This window comes from Macaca nemestrina, chromosome 5 (assembly GCF_043159975.1).
Source record: "Macaca nemestrina isolate mMacNem1 chromosome 5, mMacNem.hap1, whole genome shotgun sequence".
Lineage (NCBI taxonomy): Eukaryota > Metazoa > Chordata > Mammalia > Primates > Cercopithecidae > Macaca > Macaca nemestrina.
Window position 1 is genome coordinate 28,592,298 of NC_092129.1, and position 20,546 is coordinate 28,612,843.

At 37.1% G+C, this 20,546-nt stretch overlaps 1 protein-coding gene across 6 annotated transcripts in view; it reads left to right on the forward strand.

Annotated features, from left to right (window-relative positions):
• The window catches only part of LOC105465543 (sodium/potassium transporting ATPase interacting 2), a 1,022,956-nt gene that overhangs the window by 166,161 nt on the left and 836,249 nt on the right, over positions 1-20,546 (forward strand). For 2 of the 6 annotated variants that reach the window (XM_071095948.1, XM_071095950.1), the window contains exon 2: positions 11,654-11,713. The exons of the other annotated variants lie outside the window; for them this stretch is intronic. In XM_071095948.1, the coding sequence (XP_070952049.1) occupies positions 11,654-11,713 (60 nt within the window). The remainder of the gene's footprint in view (positions 1-11,653; positions 11,714-20,546) is intronic. 6 annotated transcript variants of the gene reach the window in all.

The following is a 20,546-nucleotide window of genomic DNA, read 5'->3' on the forward strand; positions in this document are numbered from 1 at the left end:
ACCCCATGTGGAAGCTCAGCTCCACTCCTGCTCCTGGAAGAAGGCCAGCCCGTGTTCAAAACTAAATTGGCCTCGAATCCATTTTCTTAGCTCATGATTCGCGCTAAGCATGTTTCCTGGTTCCATCATCTGGGCTCTTGTTTTATTCCTTTTGCTCATGTTCTCACCTGGTACCTATCACCAGTTCCCTTTTTGCCCTCTTTAAGTCCTATTTTGCCCTATTTAAGCCCTTGCTTAAATTGATTGCCCAGGTAACCATTGTTCCTGGATTATATTATTTATTTTATGAGATCCCTGTTTTCTGCCATCAACCTTTCTTTTACACAGAATGTCTGTGTCTTTAGCTTCCGCTTCATTCAGTGTTCAGAATGTCTTCATAGCGTGAGTGCTCTTTGTTTGAGACATCCGTCCACCCCCGGCACTGAAACTTTCTGATGGGAGATCCTACCCACGCCCATCCTTGTTAGCTCTGTGGTTATGGAATCTAGGAGAGTCTACAGATAACCAGAGATGCCAGAAATCAAAGCCGGACTCTGGTAACTCAGATTTACTTATTAAAAAATAGAGACAATTTATTTGCCAGTAATGTATGCCTTTTAATTTTTGGTGAAACGCAAGATTAGAAATGTTCTTAGAGCATTTAGAGATCAAGTTTGATTAAGGGATTAGAATGGGAAATTTAGGCTTAGGAATCATCACACTTATCCTATCATATTAATCCCCCTCTCTCCATGGTCAAAAACTGCTGTTGCCTCCCAGTGCTGTCAACATTATGCTCATAGTCCTTGTTAGAGTGGTTAAGACCCTAGGATCTGTATTCATTCCTTTAAACCCACATATGCTTGATTCCCCTACTCATATCCTGCGATCTAACCAAACTAGATTACTGCTTTATTTCCACAACCCTACACAATAGCCACTTTGGTCCTTTTGTTTATTCTGTTGCCTGTAGGTGGAACTATCCCCTTATCCCTATCAGAATACTATAGCTTTCGAGGCTGATTTCAAATGCCACTTTATCCACGATTCATTTCCTCTTTTTTCCAATCAGATGGGATCCCTTCCTCCTTTGAATTCACACATTAATTTGTTTTGGCATCTCTTATTGAATCTATTCTTAAATTCTGTCTTGTATTACTGACATACAATAAAACCCAGTCTAATTAATTAGAGAGACTCAAAACATTTTTAAATGCTTAAAATGTTAGCACACGTTATTGGGAGGCTGATAAAATAAGAGTAGGCAAGTCTGTGTAGCTAGCTGGCCTGTCATGCCCAAGGAAAGGCTGGCTGCTAAAATCAACCCTTCTAAATCTTGGCTATAGTTTGGTGACACCCACGGACAGGGTCCATAAAAACTTAAACTTCAGTGGGGATGATTCTGCCTGCTGTTTTTGGCTGGAACTTCTAGGACAATGGTAGCAATTTCAGGAATCTTCTCTTTCATGATTCCTCTTTTGTCAGCTGGATATCCAGGGAATACTGGCTGAGAGAAGTTTAGGAATGCAGGGATACTCTTCTGCTTTCCCATTTTCTAAAACTCAGTTGCTTGCCATCTTCTGTCAGCCTTCCCCTTCCCTCCCGTATTTACTCAATCATCCCCAGAAGATAAGAGCTTTAATTCTAATCATGTCCTTCCTCCACTAGTTTGAGGAAGGAGTCTAGGCAGCACATAGGAGCCAACTGCCAATTATTTATTGCCCTAATTTGCTTTACTGCCAAGACACCTTTTTATAGGATTTTGCTATATATATGTATTACACACTTTACCAAGGCGGGATTATCTTTGTAATCCATCACAATGCATAGATATACTTTGTGCTCAATAGTTTTAAAAATTAGATTGAAGCTGAGACTAAACTTGCCAAGTAAAAGAGTTTACAAATGGTGGATTTTTTTAAGAAGAAATGGTAGGAAAAAACAGTGATGTCAAAGAAGCAAGATGACACAATTCATTTGCTGGTGTAGCAAAAACACCAAAGTTGAGCAAGTCGTATAACTCTGAGCTCAAGATTATCATCTTTAAATGCTGATATTATGTCTACTGCATACTACTACTACTGCAGGCTGTTTTTCACTCAACAATTGTTGTTCACTCATCAGATGCCAAGTGCTGGGTGTTAGGAATACCTCGCTGAAAATCACAGACATGGTTCCAGTTCTCGTGACGTTTCCAATCTAAAGTAGTATTGCTATTTTATGCTTTATGAAACTATTAAGGACATAGTTAACATAAACATTATAAAAATCCCCTGAGTCCTAAAGATTAAAACAACCTCCTGGGGTTTCAGAAATGATTAATTTACAGATATCTATACTTATGGTCCCCTTCATTAGACCCCGAAGATGACTAAACACAGGACTGCTCTTTAAGTGTAACTGGAATAGACAACACTTTCACTATGTTTCTAGAAGCACCGGGCACCTTCCTTGTAATTTCCTCAAATACCTGCCTTATCTTCCTGGTCTATTAGCTCAGACTCTATCAGAAATACATTTATGGGAGTGGGTGTGCACATGTGTATGTTTTAAGCCATTGAGACTCTGAGAGTTTTCTTTGAAATTGCAAATAGTCTCCAGGGGATAAAACACATTCAGTTATCATCAGTCATCAATATAATTGGTTTCCCTGATTCTTTTCTTCATGGCACCTAGCCGAGTTCACTGGGAAGCCAGCTAGTAATGTGCTGAGCCCTGGGCCAAGCACCATTTCTGTAGTTAGACTCACAACTTGCCTCCCTTTTGACTCTGCTACTCTCTATTGTTTGTTATCTTATCCTATCAGTAATTGCAGCTTTTCATGTTCTCATCATATTTGACATACACTGGGCCAGAAATGGTGCTACAAGAATCTTCCCTGTGGTTTTCCATTCCCAGCTGAAGGTTGGTATAGAGCACAGAAGTGCAACAAGGCCAGTGTAACATCACCCAATGTGAACTGACACATTATGTGAAAAAAAGGGGGGAGTGTGTGTATATATACACATACTCACACTACATATAGTATACATTTGAAGAAAGTATTGGTTCTTATGCTTTCTGCTTTTAAGTATATAGTGAGGATTCTTTTCTCCTTCTTTGTTCCTCCACTTTGATTATGTACAAACTCCCTTAAGGTATTAAAGGGGCCCTGAGGAGCCAGTGTGCTCACTCTCCGTGGTATCTCAACACTTAACTAATTGTGCCTATAAAGTGACGCTCTAAGGGCTCACTTAAGAAGAGGAGAAGAGGGTTCAGGTGCCTCTCAGGATGTAAAATGATGAGTTCTGGATGCATATTTCTAACAGATGGACACGGCATTAAGAAAGCAGCCACAGAAGGCAGCAGGTGGAGAAGGCAGCTGGAAAGCGCAGCCACTTGCAGGAGCACTTGACATTAATTACACCTGTTGGAATTCTCGCCCAACTTTTTGCTTTCAAATGTGTTCTCAGTATAATCACTGTGAGGCGGAGGGAAAAGAAAAGCAGCGGAGGGCTGGAAACAGGAAATGGAGCACTTGCACCGTGAGTGCAAAGAGAAAGGGATGGGCCAGGGGGATGGCTTTTCTGGCTCATGCCCTTCAATTAATCACATGTCCAAAATAGGAGCCAGGGGTGCTATTACTTAGAGTGGTCCAGATGATTCCATCTTGGGGCTGAAGAGGACAATTTAAAAACAATTAAACAAATGTTTGAAGCAGTAAAAGCGGGAGTATCCATTCAGTCCTTTAGAAATTAAACATGTTGCTCTGTATCTGAAGAGATTAAATATATACATTTAATGTTTTATATCATCTGAGCTCACTTTAAAACACTTTCTTGGGCCATGTGGTGATTTTCTAAGTCTCTGAGATTCTTCATTTATTTGTGCCTGTACAATGGGATCCTAGCTTCCTTTAAGCTGTGTCCTAGTCATCAGCACAGCTGGCATCTCCTGCCCCTCTATGGCTCGCAGTGTGGCTCCTTTCATAATAAACTTCTATCATTGCCTGAAGCTGTGTGGGCATTCTAGTCCGTTTCTGCCATTCTTTCTCTCTGGAATGCCCCTGTTAACCTTACAAATTTCTGCTCACCATTAATTGTCAACTCAAAAGTTAAATGTGTAATAAAGCCGTCAGTGGGTGTCCCAGGCAGACCTGAGCCTTCACCCTCCTCAGAGTCACACAGGATCTTTCTCATTCATTTTCAAAGTGTGGAGCACCTTGCTGTGCTGGGGTAGACTGGACTCCCTCCCCTGGGCCATGAGCTCTGTGAGGAGAGCTCCATTTCTACTCTTTGGTAGTTTCCTCCTTCCCCCCAGCTCATAGTCCCCCACTTTATAGTTCTGACTAAATGTTATTTGAATATAAATTGCCTTTACCTGGAGGTATAGGTCCCACCACTGAGAAATAATTTTAACCCTATCTCAGTATCTCCTGAGATAAAATGAGATACGGCTTTCAAAACTATCAGCTGTCTTCAGGTTTTTGCTCACTTTCCAGCGCGACTCACCCTGACTACCACTGTATTACAAAATGGCAAACACCCCTGCTTCTCTCTCGCCTCAAGTATTAATGCGTGATGGAAATTTTGCTCATTATGGTATGAAATGATGTGAGGTAAAACATATTTTTATAAGGAAGAAGGATGGAGTTAAAAAGGTTTGTTGAAGTGAAGTAAAGCGGAAATGGAAATAAACATGATTGTGAAGAGATGGCTATGGCTTAACAATGCATCCAGCTGAAAAATAAATCCACCTCTGCTAATGACAGAGGTTGATTTTTCTCACCAAGAAGACTGGCACACATTTATGTAGACCTAAATGATGGGACTGTTGCCCTAGCTCAGTAATGCTGGAGCCGGAATCTCTGAAGTAAGACTTTTTTGTTTTTCTCTCATGGTTTCAAGATGCCTACCAGAGCTTTACATAGCATGCCCATATTCAAAAGGAATGGAGAAGAGAGTTGCACAGAGACCTGTAACATGTGTATCAGGAAAGCAAAACAGAATCCACTCTGGATACAGTTGCCAGTGTCTAGATAGGCAATGCCTTGATGTGGCTTAGCTTCCCCTAGGACAGAGTAAAATAACGAAGGATTTTACTTTCCCACCCTCTGCCCTGGGAGCTTGGAGAGAGGAAAAGGGATTTGGAATGTTCTCTGGGTTACCCAACCAGCAGTGTCTGCCACAAAAATAACTAGTAGGTAAAATGAATTGGCCAAAATAAGTAAATTGAAAGAAGACATTCACTTATAGTGGCTATATAAGTAAAATGAATAGCTCCATCAAAGGATAAAATAATGTGTCTCAGGACAAATGCATAAACTAGATATATGTATCAAATAAATAATTTTAAAAACAAGATATAAAATAAGAGAGCAGAATTGTACAATATTATATTACTAATGTCATTAAAACACAAATACTGATTAAATGGATATATATATATATATATATGTATAAATGTTTAAAAACATAAACTAGAAGATACACATCAAATTCAGCCTAGTAGTTGCCTTCTTTGTGGAAGAAGAGGGTAATAGAATAGGGAAGAGAAACAAAAGGAACTTCAATTTCATTTTGCAAAGTTTTACTCCCGTCACAAAATCAAATGTAAGGCTGGTATGTATATGAGAGTTTGGTAAGAAAAACAACTAGAAGAAATAGTAAGAGTTTAAATTTAGTTCTATCACTGAAAATAAATTTAAAGGCGCATAAAATGAAAACACAGATGGGATTCTAATTGCCACGAAAGCCTAAGAAATAGAGACATAATTTATCACGGGAAATAGTACTGAATGAGGAAGAAGCCCCAGAATCAGCCTTTGACTTTGGTTCTGAACTTACTTTGAACTTTAGCTTTCTGATTTGAATGATGAAGATTTTTGCGTTTATTTTTTCATTGTTCTTTAGAAATATTTACCTTTTGGCTGGGTGTGGTGGCTCATGCCTGTCATCCTAGCACTTTGGGAGTCCTGAGCTCAGGAGTTCAAGACCAGCCTGGGCAACACGGTGAAACCCTGTTTCTACTAAAAAAAAATACAAAAAGTTAGCCAGTTTTGGCGGTGTGTGCCTGTTATCCCAGCTACTTGGGAGACTGAGGCAGGAGAATTGCTTGAACCCGGGAGGCGGAGGTTGCAGTGAGCTGAGATCGCACCACTGCACTCCAGCCTGGTCGATGAAGCCAGACTGTTTCAAAAAAAAAAAAAAAAAAGGAAATATTTATTTTTTAAGAATATTAGCTATTTTGTAATTAGGCATCCTTTAAAACAATCTTTGCAATTTAAGTCATAAACTGTGGTGGTCCTGTAAAGCATCAAAATTGTTCATTTATTTCATTTATATTTATTGAAAGCTTACTATATGCTATCAGCCTTGGAAATAGGGCATAAGTCAAGCAAAAGTTCTAGTGCTAATGAAAATGATATTCTGACTGGGGGACAGAGTTAATAAGTACACACTTACTATATAAGGAAGCCCATGAAGCAAAATGTCACAGGATCAGAGAGTACCCAGGGCCAGGTGAGAATAGCATTAATCCTCTTTCAGCTAGATTAAGTTTCTCTTCCAAGGCACCATTTAACCTAGAAAAAATATAAAAGTCAAATATCTTTCACAAGTAACACTTGCTACAAATAATTTTAATTATATATTATATAAAATACATTAATATAATAATTATAACTGCCTTGTATTTTAATATGGGGTTGTATGTGCTTCAGGGGGTTTTGTTTTTTCTTTTTGCACACACACTGCTTTTTATCGTAGCACTCCCACCCAGACAAGATGCATACATTCTCCGCTTTGTAGTCAATCTCTTTGTGTCAGTTTGGATGGAAACCTATGGTTTGATTCCTACACATCTAATATCTTGAGCTGATATTCCTGTACGAATAATGGTAAAGGTATCCCCCTTAGGAAAACTTGTTGCCCCCATCAGCCATTGGATATACAACATTGGCTGAAGTGGGGAAGGTTTGGGGGATTTTCTTATCAGCTGTGTTCTGCTCTTGGTTGGTGAAATCTAGCAAGCACTCAGACCGATAATGTGCGTTTCCATTTGAAGGTTTGGCTCTTGTTTATAAATATTAATATGGTTGAAAGTTAATATATTTTGAAAAATCCTTTAAAATGTTAAAAAAAAGGCTTTTAAAATTTCATATTCTGCAAGAGTCTGGACAAGTAAAATACAATTGGCCTTTCAACAACATGGGTTTGAACCGCACAAGTTTACTTATGCTCAGATTTGTTCTGCCTCTGCCACCCCTGCAACAGTAAGACCAAGCTTTCCCCTTCCCCAGCCATTCAACATGAAGATCACAAGGATAAAGGGATGATTCCATTTCCACTTAATGATTTTATCTTTCTTATGCTTCTCTTAATAATATTGTTTTCTCTAGCTTACTTTGTGGTAAAAATACGGTACATAATACATAGAATACAAAAAATATGTGTTAATCAATGGTTTATGTTATCAGTATGACTTCCAGTCAACAATAGGCTATTAGTAGTTAAGTTTTTGGAAAGCCAAAAGTTACTGGGTGAGGGGTTGGCACCCATAACCTCCGTATTGTTCAAGGGTCAGCTGCACATTATTATCTAGATTTGATCAAACTGGATTTTTAGTATATTTTTGATTTTAGGTCATCACAGAACTCGAGAGATTTCTGAGACAAATAGCGTAATGGAAGATTAAATGCAAAATAAAAAAGATCTTAATTTACTGTGAAAACTGGAGATAGGAGCTAAGGTTTAAAATCTGAGTAACTGAGAAACTGCCACTTGTTCCAGTGACTGTCTGAAACATGGATATATTGAACGATTGAAAGAAAACCTTATAATTAAACAGTGAGCCTCTTGGGATATTGTATAAAAAGCTCTATAAAATATAAAAGCCTGATGTTAGCTTGGAGAAAGTCCCCCTTGCCTCAGTAATGTTGATAAAACTTTGTTACTACTCAAAAAATAGCCATCGGTTTTAAAACCAACAAACATTTTCATAAGCCTCTAATATTGACCATACCATTTAGTTCTACTTATTTATTCTTTGACTTCTAGGAATAGGTTCCCTTTCCTCCTCTGGAGATTATAGGATTGGAGATATTGGTCAATGATAGATAAATACAAAGTTGTTGTGAGGTCTGCATGTATGCTGGAATATACATACTGTGGTTAGAATAGTGCCTGATAAATAGTAAAAACACCATATCCATAAAATTAATATTATCAAATAAACCAAAGACTTAATACTATCAAAATTAAAGAGTAGTATATTTTGTAACTTTAATATTTGCTGCCAAATTTTCTTTGTTCCAGCTGCCAAAACAAATATTGGCTGATGAAAAACCTAACACTTAAACATTGACCCAGGAAAATGTGGGTTTCATCTTTAAGCAGTCTTCTCTGTGCTGTAGTGCGGGGCAGAGGGCTGTTCTCTCCCTAATATGTCATTCCTGCTGGAAACCATGAAAGTCTAATGTCACCATTAGAATTTTTTTGTTCTGTCTTGGCTTGCAGATTAGTTAAACTATACATGTCCCTGAAAGCTAACAGCTTATTATCGACAGTTAGAGACAGCAAGTTAAAGAAAATATTCCTAGAAGAATGAGAGCTAGGGTAGGATTTGGAGCTATGAAGTGAATTTAGTGAGGAAAAGAAATGGGGGAAGATAACAGGAGAGGAAAGTGAAGCTCAAAGGGGAGGTGGAAAGGCATAGAACCTTTTATAGCCTACATCTTGTGTCTGGAGCAGACCCTGGCCTGTCTATATAGAAGAGAAAGAAGGTTACCCATTGACCAACGGATATTTTCAGTTGAAGATTCCTAGACTTCACATTCAAGGGTAAAGAGTAGAATTTATCACCCTAGCAGGACTCATAGCTTCCTGCTATTCATAACTCCATATTCATGGTCCTCATTCCTGGAATACTATTTAGGTTGGTGCAAAAGTAATTGTACTTTTGCCATTGAAAGTAATGGCAAAAACTGCAATTACTTTTGCATCAACCTAAATAGTGTAGTTGTTTCACCTTACATATGAATCCAGTTATTCTGTTAGATTTGGGGCCAAAAAAGAGTTGAAGAATTGCTAACGGATACTACTTTTCTGATATAGCCCTATGTTGTGGTAAATACATGCTCTGAAAAATGAAGGAAAGCTATTTAGAATAGAGAATTTGTTTCAACATAAAACAAATTTAATGGAAGGAGAACTATCCTAATAATCGATTATGAAAGAAAAATATTCCTCTGGAATTTTTTATATAATGGCTCAAAGACATGAAACTTTTATATTTTAAGAAGAAAGAAAAGTGAAAATAGAAGTGCTTTCATATAAATGATGAAAATGAATCTGTAATACCTATTCATTCATCTATAGAGAGTGTTATTAGATCAGAATGAGAACATCCTAATAAAGAAAGGAAATTGAATAGGTAGGTTATGAAGCATTACAGGATGCACAAAAAACAGTTTGTACCCTCTATAGCCACCTGAGGTGTGTGCCATTATGCTTTCCAAAATTAGTGAAACTCTGATTCTTTTAGAAAGGATATTTTCCATTAAAGATTACAGAAATCAAGAAATAGGATCTTCTTTTTGATGAAACTTTGAAGTTAGGGTAACAGCAGGCTTTATCAGTTCCTGCCGTGTTTCTTTTTCCTTTAGAATTAAACTATGTATGTTCAAGGAGAAATGATTGTATCAGTTAAAATAAAAATTACCACGGTTCTTCTAAGCATCCCCTTTTAGTGTGTTTGATAGAGACCATGAAGCTTTCAAGGGAGACTGTAGTCTCTGCACATAGGAGTATCAGATTCTGTGAATAACAAGAGACAAAAACCCAATGTCAAAATGTGAGCCTACTGTATTGGCACATTGGTTTGAGAGTGTTCTGCTTGTGCAGGCAAAAGGTTGACCATTGAATCGAAGAATGTGCTTTTCAGAATACTAAGTTCTTACCATACAAAGGTCAGCTAACACAGAGGGAAGATTATGCAACTGAGATGGAGCGTGTCAACAGGGACCCTCAAAAGGGAATTGATATTATGGAAGACATTATCTTCTATTTTCTAAGTTCTAACAGAAAATTTTAATGGAACTCAGAGAAGACTAAGTTTGTTGTCTGCACCCCTCTTATTAACATTTTGTCTTGCTCCGCAGAGAGTGCGTCCTGCAGAAGGTGAGAGATGATAAAGTATCTGCAATGCCTACAGTAATGAAATGTTAGCGTGCTTGACCTCTGCAGCTATCCATCATTAAAGAATTAATTTTCTGGACCTGAATCCATTTATTTCCTCATTTTAGCATGTTTGATTATTAAGGGGAAGGGAGAGTAAAACTTTAAAGATAGAAGGAGAAAATAAAGTTATTAACCTGTCATACTAACAACCCATTTCATGTAATAGGGGAAATATTGAAATATTCCTTAGTTATTTTTTCTCTAAGATTAAACAGGTAAAATAAAATAACCCACTACTAAGAGATAACAAATTTTGAACAAACTTGGTTTGAAAGAAATATTATAATTCATTTTTAAAGGGAAGAAAAATGAGACAGGGTCTCACTATGCTACCCAGGCGGGTCTTGAACACCTGCGGTCAAGCTATCCTCCTGCCTCAGCCTCCTAAAGTGCTGTGATTACAGGCATGGGTCACTGCACTCAGTCTCATAAAAGTATTTTAACATTAACAGTAATATTGACTTTAAATCAGTATACTAAGCTCTCTATTAGTAATTTAAAAATTTAAAAGGTGATGTGTGCCTGTATGCCTAACTACTTGGGAAGCTGAGGCAAGAGGATCACTTGAACCCAGGAATTTGAGGCTGCAGTGAGCTGTGATCATGCCACTGCACTCCAGTATGAGTAACAGAGTGAAACCTTGTCTTTAAAAACAAACAAGCAAAAGGCTACTTAGTTCAGGCTTATGAGGAAGGTTTGATTAAAATGTAAAGCTTACATTATCAAATGATTCTCTTGTTGTGAGGAGGGCTGTAACTCAGGAGTAGAGTTGTGAGATATATCTCATTTAGGAAAAATATGCCAACTAATAGGTGAGAATAATTTCCTTATTAATTACTTGTGTCTTATCCCGAGCCCTTTCTCTGGCAGTTAATTTATTGAATGCCAGAGATCCTTGCTTCTGTAGTCCTGAACATGTTTGCACTTCAGACATTCTTGGGCAGTCAGAACAGGACTAATAATGGCTTATGCAGATATTTTCCCTAAATTTAAACTGTACATCCTTTGCATAGAATAAACATTGCATCACTTGTATTTCTCTATCTTGATTCATTTGTTCTCCTTTTACTTTAACTTTCATGGATGAAAGCATGTATTCATACAAACCCTCAAATTTTACAGATGGACAACATGTAGTAGGGAAATTTTTATAGAATGTAGCTCATGTCTCATTGAGGAGGAAGATACAACGCTAGATGAGCATGAAGAACAAATACAAAAATGTGTGTATCAAGAATTTTAAATAGTAAAATTCTGCTTTTAACTTAATACTTATTTTTATACACCTTTAAGAAACACTCCTTTCCATTACTAAATTTTCACTTTATGTTTATTTTAAAAGATTAATTTTGTGGAATTAAGGCATTTTGTTTGCATTCAATGCTTACTGAATAAAATCATAGATTTACTTGTCCAATTGCAATTGGAATCCATTAGTTTTCTCGTGTTATATTCAGATAAAAAGAAGTGAGATGTCTCAGAGGACTGGTGGACTACAAAGAATTTGTCTTTCAAAGGTAATTAAAGTATAATTTAAACTTATTGCTACTATGTGTACCACTTTCCCTATTGAATTATGAGTTTATAAAGACATGGAAATTTCCAACTTTAAATCACTCTGCAGTTGTCAATTAAATGTCATACTTTGGGGCAGAATATAAATAGAGTATAGCCTGTTAAAAATTATTAATATGGTATCAGTGCAAATTCATACATCGAAATAGTCAATGACAATCCTAACCACCTGTGCTGATACACGGTGTGAAATGTACAGCTTCTCTTTCTGGTAGTCTCCCAGAAAAATGAATGCATTGTTGAACAACTTAATTAAAAACAAAAGAATAAAGTAACACAGAGGGTTTTTAAATTTGGTTTTAATTTCTAAATTTCACAATTGTGTGTGTGTTTATGAGTGAGTAAACATACACACACATATTAGACACACACATATATGTTATTAAGGCTTATGTTCAACTAGTTGACTTGCTTCTACAGGGCAAAGTATATTGTCAATAAATTCAAGAATTCAATATTTATCAGGCTGATTAACTTCATGGTTAAATAGTTATGGACTGACTACCTTCTTAATCAAAGATGACACTTTCCTTTTTTAAAAGTTTATCACAAAGCAGATTTATGCAACTGATTAGGACATTATCCTGTAGTTTCGGAGATCATTGCATTTAAGCAAGGGTTTCAATATGATCTGAACTGCACCCCTTCCTAAAGAGATATCCTTAGATAAAACAAATATAGCTAACATTTCCTAGCATAAATTCTGAGCAATTATGTTTGTGACTATTGACTAATATTATCAAATAATAAGTTCATTTATATTCTTCATCTTTTTTTTTGTTTTCCAAGACAAATCAGAAATCAATTCTGATTTGATCTGGGCAATGTGTAACTCTTAAAATAGCTTATATAATTTTTTTTTTTTTTTTTTTTTTTTTTTTTTTTTTTTTTTTTTTTTGAGACGGAGTCTTGCTCTGTAGCCCGGGCTGGAGTGCAGTGGCCGGACTCAGCTCACTGCAAGCTCCGCCTCCCGGGTTCACGCCGTTCTCCTGCCTCAGCCTCCGGAGTAGCTGGGACTACAGGCGCCCGCCACCTCGCCCGGCTAGTTTTTTTTTGTATTTTTAGTAGAGACGGGGTTTCACGGTGTTAGCCAGGATGGTCTCGATCTCCTGACCTCGTGATCCGCCCGTCTCGGCCTCCCAAAGTGCTGGGATTACAGGCTTGAGCCACCGCGCCCGGCCACTTATATAATTTTTAAAGAAATATTTTAAAGCCAATTGGAAACCTTGGAATTAGAAAATAATAATTTTAAATTTTATTTTGTAGGTAATAAGGCAGTAACATTCATTATTACATGATTGTGCTCCTTCTCACAGGGTAGTGGGTGTGCACAGCATGGGTATAAGGATATGCACAAACATTGTTTATTTCTGGCCTATGTATCTTCCCTACTACAGGACTGATTCGAAGAGTTCTTGGACATCACCAGTATTCTGAGCAATTTGAACAATTTTAGTTCTTTTAGTCATTAAACGAAGTCAGGGCCCAAATCCCCTGTAAATGCAGCAGTTCATGCCATCCAGCATCCCAGAGAAGTATCTCTATAGCCATTTATTTGGTGTCGATTTAAGAAGACCAGCACCTGACTGGAACCCAATACAACTATCATTATAAAATAAAATCCCATTGCCCAGGATTGTTTTGTTATTCATCTATACTTCATATCAAGTTATTGTCCTAATTGCCCCATGCCTTTTAGAAAATTCAGTTAATTCAAAAAGATGCTTTAAGGAATGAAGTTTTAGTTCTCTGTGTCTCCTTAAAACCTTTCTGAGCTCAACTCTCATTTGAATAGGTAATGAGGACAAGACAATAAAACCTGAGTAGAGGATATAGCTCTTGTTTGTGTCTACCTTGTTTTTTCTCTCTCTCTCTTATTAAATGCCATCCAATTATCTCCTGCAAATATCTACAGAATTGTTAGTTAGTCAACATTATGATACAGGTTGATTATGATATTAGACAATTATGATATTAGACAGTGATTGGCTTAATTAGTTTGTGAATATATATATATATTTGCATATATAGAGAGCTCTTAATAAATTGGGAATATATTTGAATTTGATCTTCATATAGACATTTTCTAACCTTAGGGATGCTTTTATAATTGCTGTTGTTTTCTGTATGTTTCATTATAGAAGCCAGAATTCTTCTTGCTAATAATGACATGTCGATAAATACTTTATTAGTCTAGTAACACTTTCAAGAGTAAAGCACATTTTCTAGGCATCTCCTGAAATAAATATCTTTTTTGAAGACTGGAGGCTCTGAAGCTGCTAATGAGATATGGAAGGGGCATTCTGTAAAAGTGACAAGTTATTTTAATCAAAAAGGTCATGCATGTCAGATAGTATTATTGTTTTCTGAAGTGGCTTGACTCAGCCCAAGTCAGTGAGAATTAAGATTTCAATTATACATTACTAATGGCTGGGACACAGGGTTAGTGAGGTAGAGGTTTAAAAACTAAGTGTTGCTGAAACGTCGTCTTGATTTACTGGTATCACTGCTAAGTACTCTGTAAATGCCAGCAGTTTATACCATGTCACTAAAGCCCAAGAGTAATGTCACTTTAGAATTACAAAGCAGAAGGCATTCTGTGATTCAGGCAGCAGAGCTAACTTCCAAACAAGGTTTGAATACTAAAATGAATGTCTTATCTTTGAGAAGCAAAGGCTTTTGAATGTTCAAGTCAGATGTGTTTAATTATTTAAAGGATACTTACTAGATACTTGTTTTCTATAAGATTTCTGATCCTTTAACTGACTTTCATAATGTTGAACTGGGATCCAAGAAGAATGGAATAAGAAAGAGATCTTGGGATTAAGTGGGGGTGTTCTATGCTTTTTTTCAGGTTTTCTTTTTTTTTTTTTTTTTGAGATGAACTCTTGCTCTGTTGCCAGGCTGGAGTACAGTGGTGCAATCTCTGCTCACTGCAACCTCCGCCTCCCAGGTTCAAGCTATTCCCCTGCTTCAGCCTCCCCAGTAGCTAGGATTACAGGTGCCTGCCACCACACCCAGGTATTTTTTGTATTTTAGTAGAGACAGGATTTCACCATGTTGGCCAGGATGGTCTCGATCTCCCAATCTCGTGATCTGCCCACCTCGGCTTCCCAAAGTGCTGGGATTACAGGCGTGAGCCACCGCGCCCTGCCCTCAGTTGTCTTTTTGGTCTGCTTATTCTTCTCTTCATATCTCTGTCCATACAAGTAGTAGTTGCTACATGAAGAGGGTGCTGTCTTTAAAGGTAAAGAAAGCGTTTTCATGTGAATCTGATAATAGGTATGCATATACTTTAATTTATGTAAATAGTTTAACCAGTGCTGAAAATAAAAAGCATCATATCTCCAATGGAATAGTTCTGATTATTCAGAGAACCTTTCAGACGAGGAGAAGCCGAACATTTTCCAGGGAGTTCTTGTACATCTGCATGCCCCACAGTGCCAAATTCTGGCTTAGCATGGATTCCCTGTGAATGCAGACCTTCCCGTTAGCCACTCTCTGTTTCCGGTCACTTTGGTTCCATCACATATGAAGATCAAGCTTAGTGTTCTCAGAGAGAGAGAGCAAGATCACGCACACCCTGCAGAACAGCCTGTGGAGTTTCTGCTCATGATAGACTTGTCTTTGAAGATTTGGTCCATGCTGCTTCAAATGGCAGGAAGAGTAAAATCACAGGAGGGTAAAATATTTTCCAAATCTGACTTAGTGATAAGACACTGAGTGTTGAGAGAGCACCGAATTCAATGAAGAGGGTTAAGTTCAAAACACCATGATTTTCCTGAGATGTGAGTGTGTTCAGGGAGGGGGATGGAGGCGGAGAGCAGGCAAAGGGAGCAGAAGCTGGAGAGGGGAGGTTCACGGGATCCAGATCAGCGTATCTTATTAGGTTAGTATTTAATGAACTGGCCAGTATCAGAGTGATTTGGAGGTGCCAATTAAAATGTGAGGAGCACTGTAGTTTTGTTTCCAGGGTTAAGTTAAAACTACATAATTTTTTATAAGCTTGAAACATTTCCATTAGGTTAAGTCTAGCAAAAATATTAATGCCATATAACCTAATTTTTTTCTTAGAAAAAATGTCCAGATTTCCTTCCACCAAGAAGCCTGATATTTGTAGAATTGTTGTTGACTCTGATCTGGATGCTGGAGATGAAAAGATGCATGAGAGGCAGACCCTTGTCAACCTTCAGAGGAACCATATTCTAGGGATTTCTTGACAGTGTGCTTGTACTAATATTGTATTTATTGCTTTCGAACTAAAATGAATACGATAATAGACTTAACAAAATTGTAAAGACACACAAAGAGGGCAAGGCTTCTCAATTCTGAAAGTGTCAAACAGGGATATATTATAAAGAAAGTGACTTTAGGTTAGATGTTAAGGGGAGATTTAACTGCATAGGGCTTAGATGAGGAGGAATTGATTATGATATTTCAGTTTTTGAACACAGAATGAAGAAAGGTGACAAGGATGCCTGTTTCCTTATATTGTGCCTTTGTGTGATTTTAGTGCATATAAGAGTAGGAAAAGGACTGGGTTTGGGCTTTCAGAAGATGGAAACATAAAACCATACCAAGTGTAGGATTTTAAAGGCCTAAGTTAAGGAATTTAAACATTATTTGTAAATAATGAGAGGCATTAAATATATATTTTAATTAGAGGTGGCTGTTACTGCAAAATAAGCATACTCTACAAGAAATATAAATTTGATAGCAAGATAACAATTTCGAGAGACGAGAATGCATAGTGAACAAGTGGCAAAGGAAAAGTAAAAAGGATATTGCAATAATCTAATAAACAGAAGTGTTTGTCCAAGGGTTATCAATATGAGATGCAAAAGAAACAATGAATTTGGGCCTCAATTCAGCCTCACAATTGAAAGACACTCGCTCCTTCCCATTTTCCCCTTCTCTCTCCCTTCCCTATTCCATCCTTGTTTCCTCCATTCTTTCCTCCTTGCCCGCCCCTCCGTTTTCCTTTACATGTTATTCAGTGCCTGCTATGCGCTAGGCTGTGGGAGTGAGGAAGAGAGTGGATCAAAGATAATGCCAGAAGGTCTAGCTTGGCAGAGTAGTAGGGCTATTAACTATGACAGGGAACATTTTAGGAAAGGAGCAGTTTTGCAGCAAGGAATAAAATGACTTTGAATTTGGACAAATTGATTTGGAAATGCCTGTGGGACTTTCTTATTGAGATGTCCAGCAAAGAGCTGAAAGAGCTCTCTGACATTTCTGCAGCTGAGTCTGGAACAAACAGGCTGCCTGGTGAGCAGTGTATTCCTATCACTAGGAGGGGACAAGACTCGGTCAGATGGCCTTGGGTCAGATGTGTTAGATGGAAGTCTGATGAGGGATTATTAGCACTCTTGAACCAAACAGGATAAAGTGCCCTACATTTCTATGTCTGCAGACATCTGTGCAAGGAAACAGAGACAGAGAGCGAGCGAGCTAGAAAGAGGCTTCTTCTTCTCTTCTGTGACCACAACTATTACCATCAGCATTAACATATCTGTTGACATTTTCCATATTACCATTTTTAGCTTCTTAACCTGTAAAGTAAGTGATATGTGAACTACGAAGGATTGTCTAATACACACACTTTCTCCACTACCTCCCCACCTCTTGTCTGATTATCAAATATTCATGGTATTTGCTGCAACTTAAATGTTATTTGATACTTTCTGTTCTCAACCAAGTTATGGTATATATATATATTTTTTTCTAGTAATAATATTAAGTGTTTAGAATATTCTCTTATAAATGAAACTCAGGAAACTTTATGCAGTTGTTCTTCACAGTTTTATTTTATTTTTATAAATTTGCTGCTAGTAAGAAATAAAGGCAAGCTAATATTTTATGACAAACTCTCCATTCTTTTCTTTCTTTCTTTTTTTTTTTTTTTTTTTTTTTTTGAGATGGAGTTTCGCTCTTATTGCCCAGGCTAGAGTGCAGTGGCACAATCTCGGCTTACTGCAACCTCCACTTCCCAGGTTCGAGCGATTCTCCTGCCTCAGCCTCCTGAGTAGGTAGGGTTACAGGCATGTACCACCACAGCTGGCTAATTTTGTATTTTTAGTAGAGACAGAGTTTCACCATGTTGGTCAGTCTGGTCTCAAACTCCTGACCTCAGGTGATCTGCCCATCTCTGCCTCCCAAAGTGCTGGGATTACAGGTATGAGCCACCACGCCCGGCCAAACTCTCAATTCTTTAAAGTGAAGGCTTAGGTCAAATTATTATTATTACAATAGCTGTTGTTGTTATTCTTAATTTTTTAGTACCTGATTTTTTATTAATGGTAGTAAGTATACTCAATTTTTGCATATACTTTTATGGATATCCAAGGATTCGAAAAATGTGTGAAATGGAATGCTATTTATAACTTCAACACACGTATAAATACAACTTACATATGATTCTAAAATGTAACACTGACCAATACTATAATATCAGTAATATCAAAACAGTATATTACTGTTTTACCAATACAGTAACATACTGTAATATCTAAAAGAAAAAAAGATATAGAACCTACCTTCTTATTTTCATTTGTATGTGTACTTCTGAAACTGTTTGCCTCCTACATATGAAAGTTGATCACACCACTTGTGAGCTTTTTCTCTGTATTAAGTTCATGATAACCAATGTAAATCCTCAGAAAAGCTGTTACCACCATTTGGTTATCTTTTATCAACTCAATAGGTGAGTTAAGATTTAAAACATTTGCCTATGGAACTATTTTGCACTAGTCAATTATCACAGTTTTGTGAGGTGAATCACTTTGATCATTATCAAATGATACATAGCAGTTGAGACATATGTTAAGATAAATATAAATTACTTTTTATAATAAAAGAAATAAAAGATTTAACATTCAATAAGTAATATTATGACAAAAAATTAAAATAAGACTACAAATGGAAGCATACATTGGAAAAAAATTTAGGAGAAAATCTGGCAAAATGTGTTAAATTTATAATTATAAATCCTCTGATTCAGTGACCCCATCTGAAGGCCTCTAAGCAAATAAATGTACAGGTGAGCAATGATGTATGTACAAGGTTCTTGATTGAGCATAAATTCTACTGGTAAAAAATTGTATCAAGCCAGGAGCAGTGGCTCACGCCTGTAATCCCAACACTTTGGGAGGCTGAGGTGAGTGGATCACCTGAGGTCAGGAGTTTGAGACCAGCCGGCCAACATGATGAAACCCCGTCTCTACTAAAAATACATAAAATTAGTTGGGCGTAGTGGTAGGTGCCTGTAATCCCAGCTACTTGGGAGGCTGAAGCAGGAGAATCACTTAAACCTGGGAAGCAGAAGTTGCGGTGAGCCAAGATCGCACCACTGCACTCCAGCCTGGGCAACAAGAGCAAAACTTTGTATCAAAATAATTGTTTAATATAGTAGAGTACAAACAAACAAACAAACAAAAATCAACCCTATAAAGTTAAGGAACAAGATGGGTCTACATGTACTGTCCTGGAGAGACACATGACATACTATTGAGTGAAGATAAATACAATATATATGCAATTCTGTATATATATATGTATATATGCATTCAAAGTCTGAAAAGATTCACAGATACATACCACACTATTAGCATTCTTTCATCCAGTAAGTATTGAGTCCCAGTTATTCACTAGGCACACAACCTAATAGCAAGGAGGCCTGTGAAATAGCTAAAATATATTATCACAGCTTATGGTATGTTTGGTTTCAATTGAGGGTGCAAGAGTTGCATATGGGCAGGAAAATCCTAGCCTAGACTTCTGGGAAGACATTTCTGAGAAATTGATGTTTTCACTGAAACTAGAAAGAGAAGGAATAATTAACCAGGGAAAAATGTTTTAATGTGGAAAAACAGAGACAACAGCATCTACCAAGCCTAGAAGCAGGAAAGAGATTTAATGTATTCAAGAATTGAAAAAGTTAGTTATGACTGTATTAGTGTGTAAGGGGGGATATTGCTACCTTTGGGATTGGGATTATACTTGCAAATTTACTTACAATTTTATAAATTTCTCTTTTTGTTAATGAAGATATTCCTATTAACATGAAAATAATTTAAAAACTAGCTAAAATTCTAACAAAGAAAAAATAAGGAAACACTTTAAACATACTACAGAAAAATAAGAAAAGACAAAAGGGGCTGAGAATTGCAAAGTTGAAGTCTAATACAACAGAGTAGCATTATGTATTAGGCCGAATTGAAAGAGACAAATACAAACAGTGATTTTAGAAAATGAAGATACTTCTTTTAAATAGGCTATTTAAGGAGTGTTAAAGCAATAGGGCAAATCTTTTAAAATTAGACTGCTATTGTAGAAGGGCCCACAGGAATATTTGTACCAATACAGCTGTAAAACACTTAGCAGACATTTTAGCTATTTATCTTTGGCCTCAGTTGCCCAGGTATGTATACTGTGGCAAAAAGCAAGATCTGGTAAATTACTGTTGGTGTTTTTTTTTCCCTATTTATTCCAGTGTAGCTAATAATCTTTGCAATTCCTGCCAAAGGTATGAGCCAACTCTAGATCTGTGGTTCTCAACCTTGGCTCTATGTTACACTCAACTTGGGAGATTTCAAAAAAAAAATTATGCTCAGGCCCCCACTTCAGGCTAATCAGATTATCACTGCTGGCATTAGGACACAGGCATTAGACATTTTCATGCTCCCAGGTAATTCCCATTCACATCTGACTAAGACTGAAAAACATCACTGCTCTAGGAAGGTTTAGCCTATTTAACACCTTCAATGTATAAGGCAA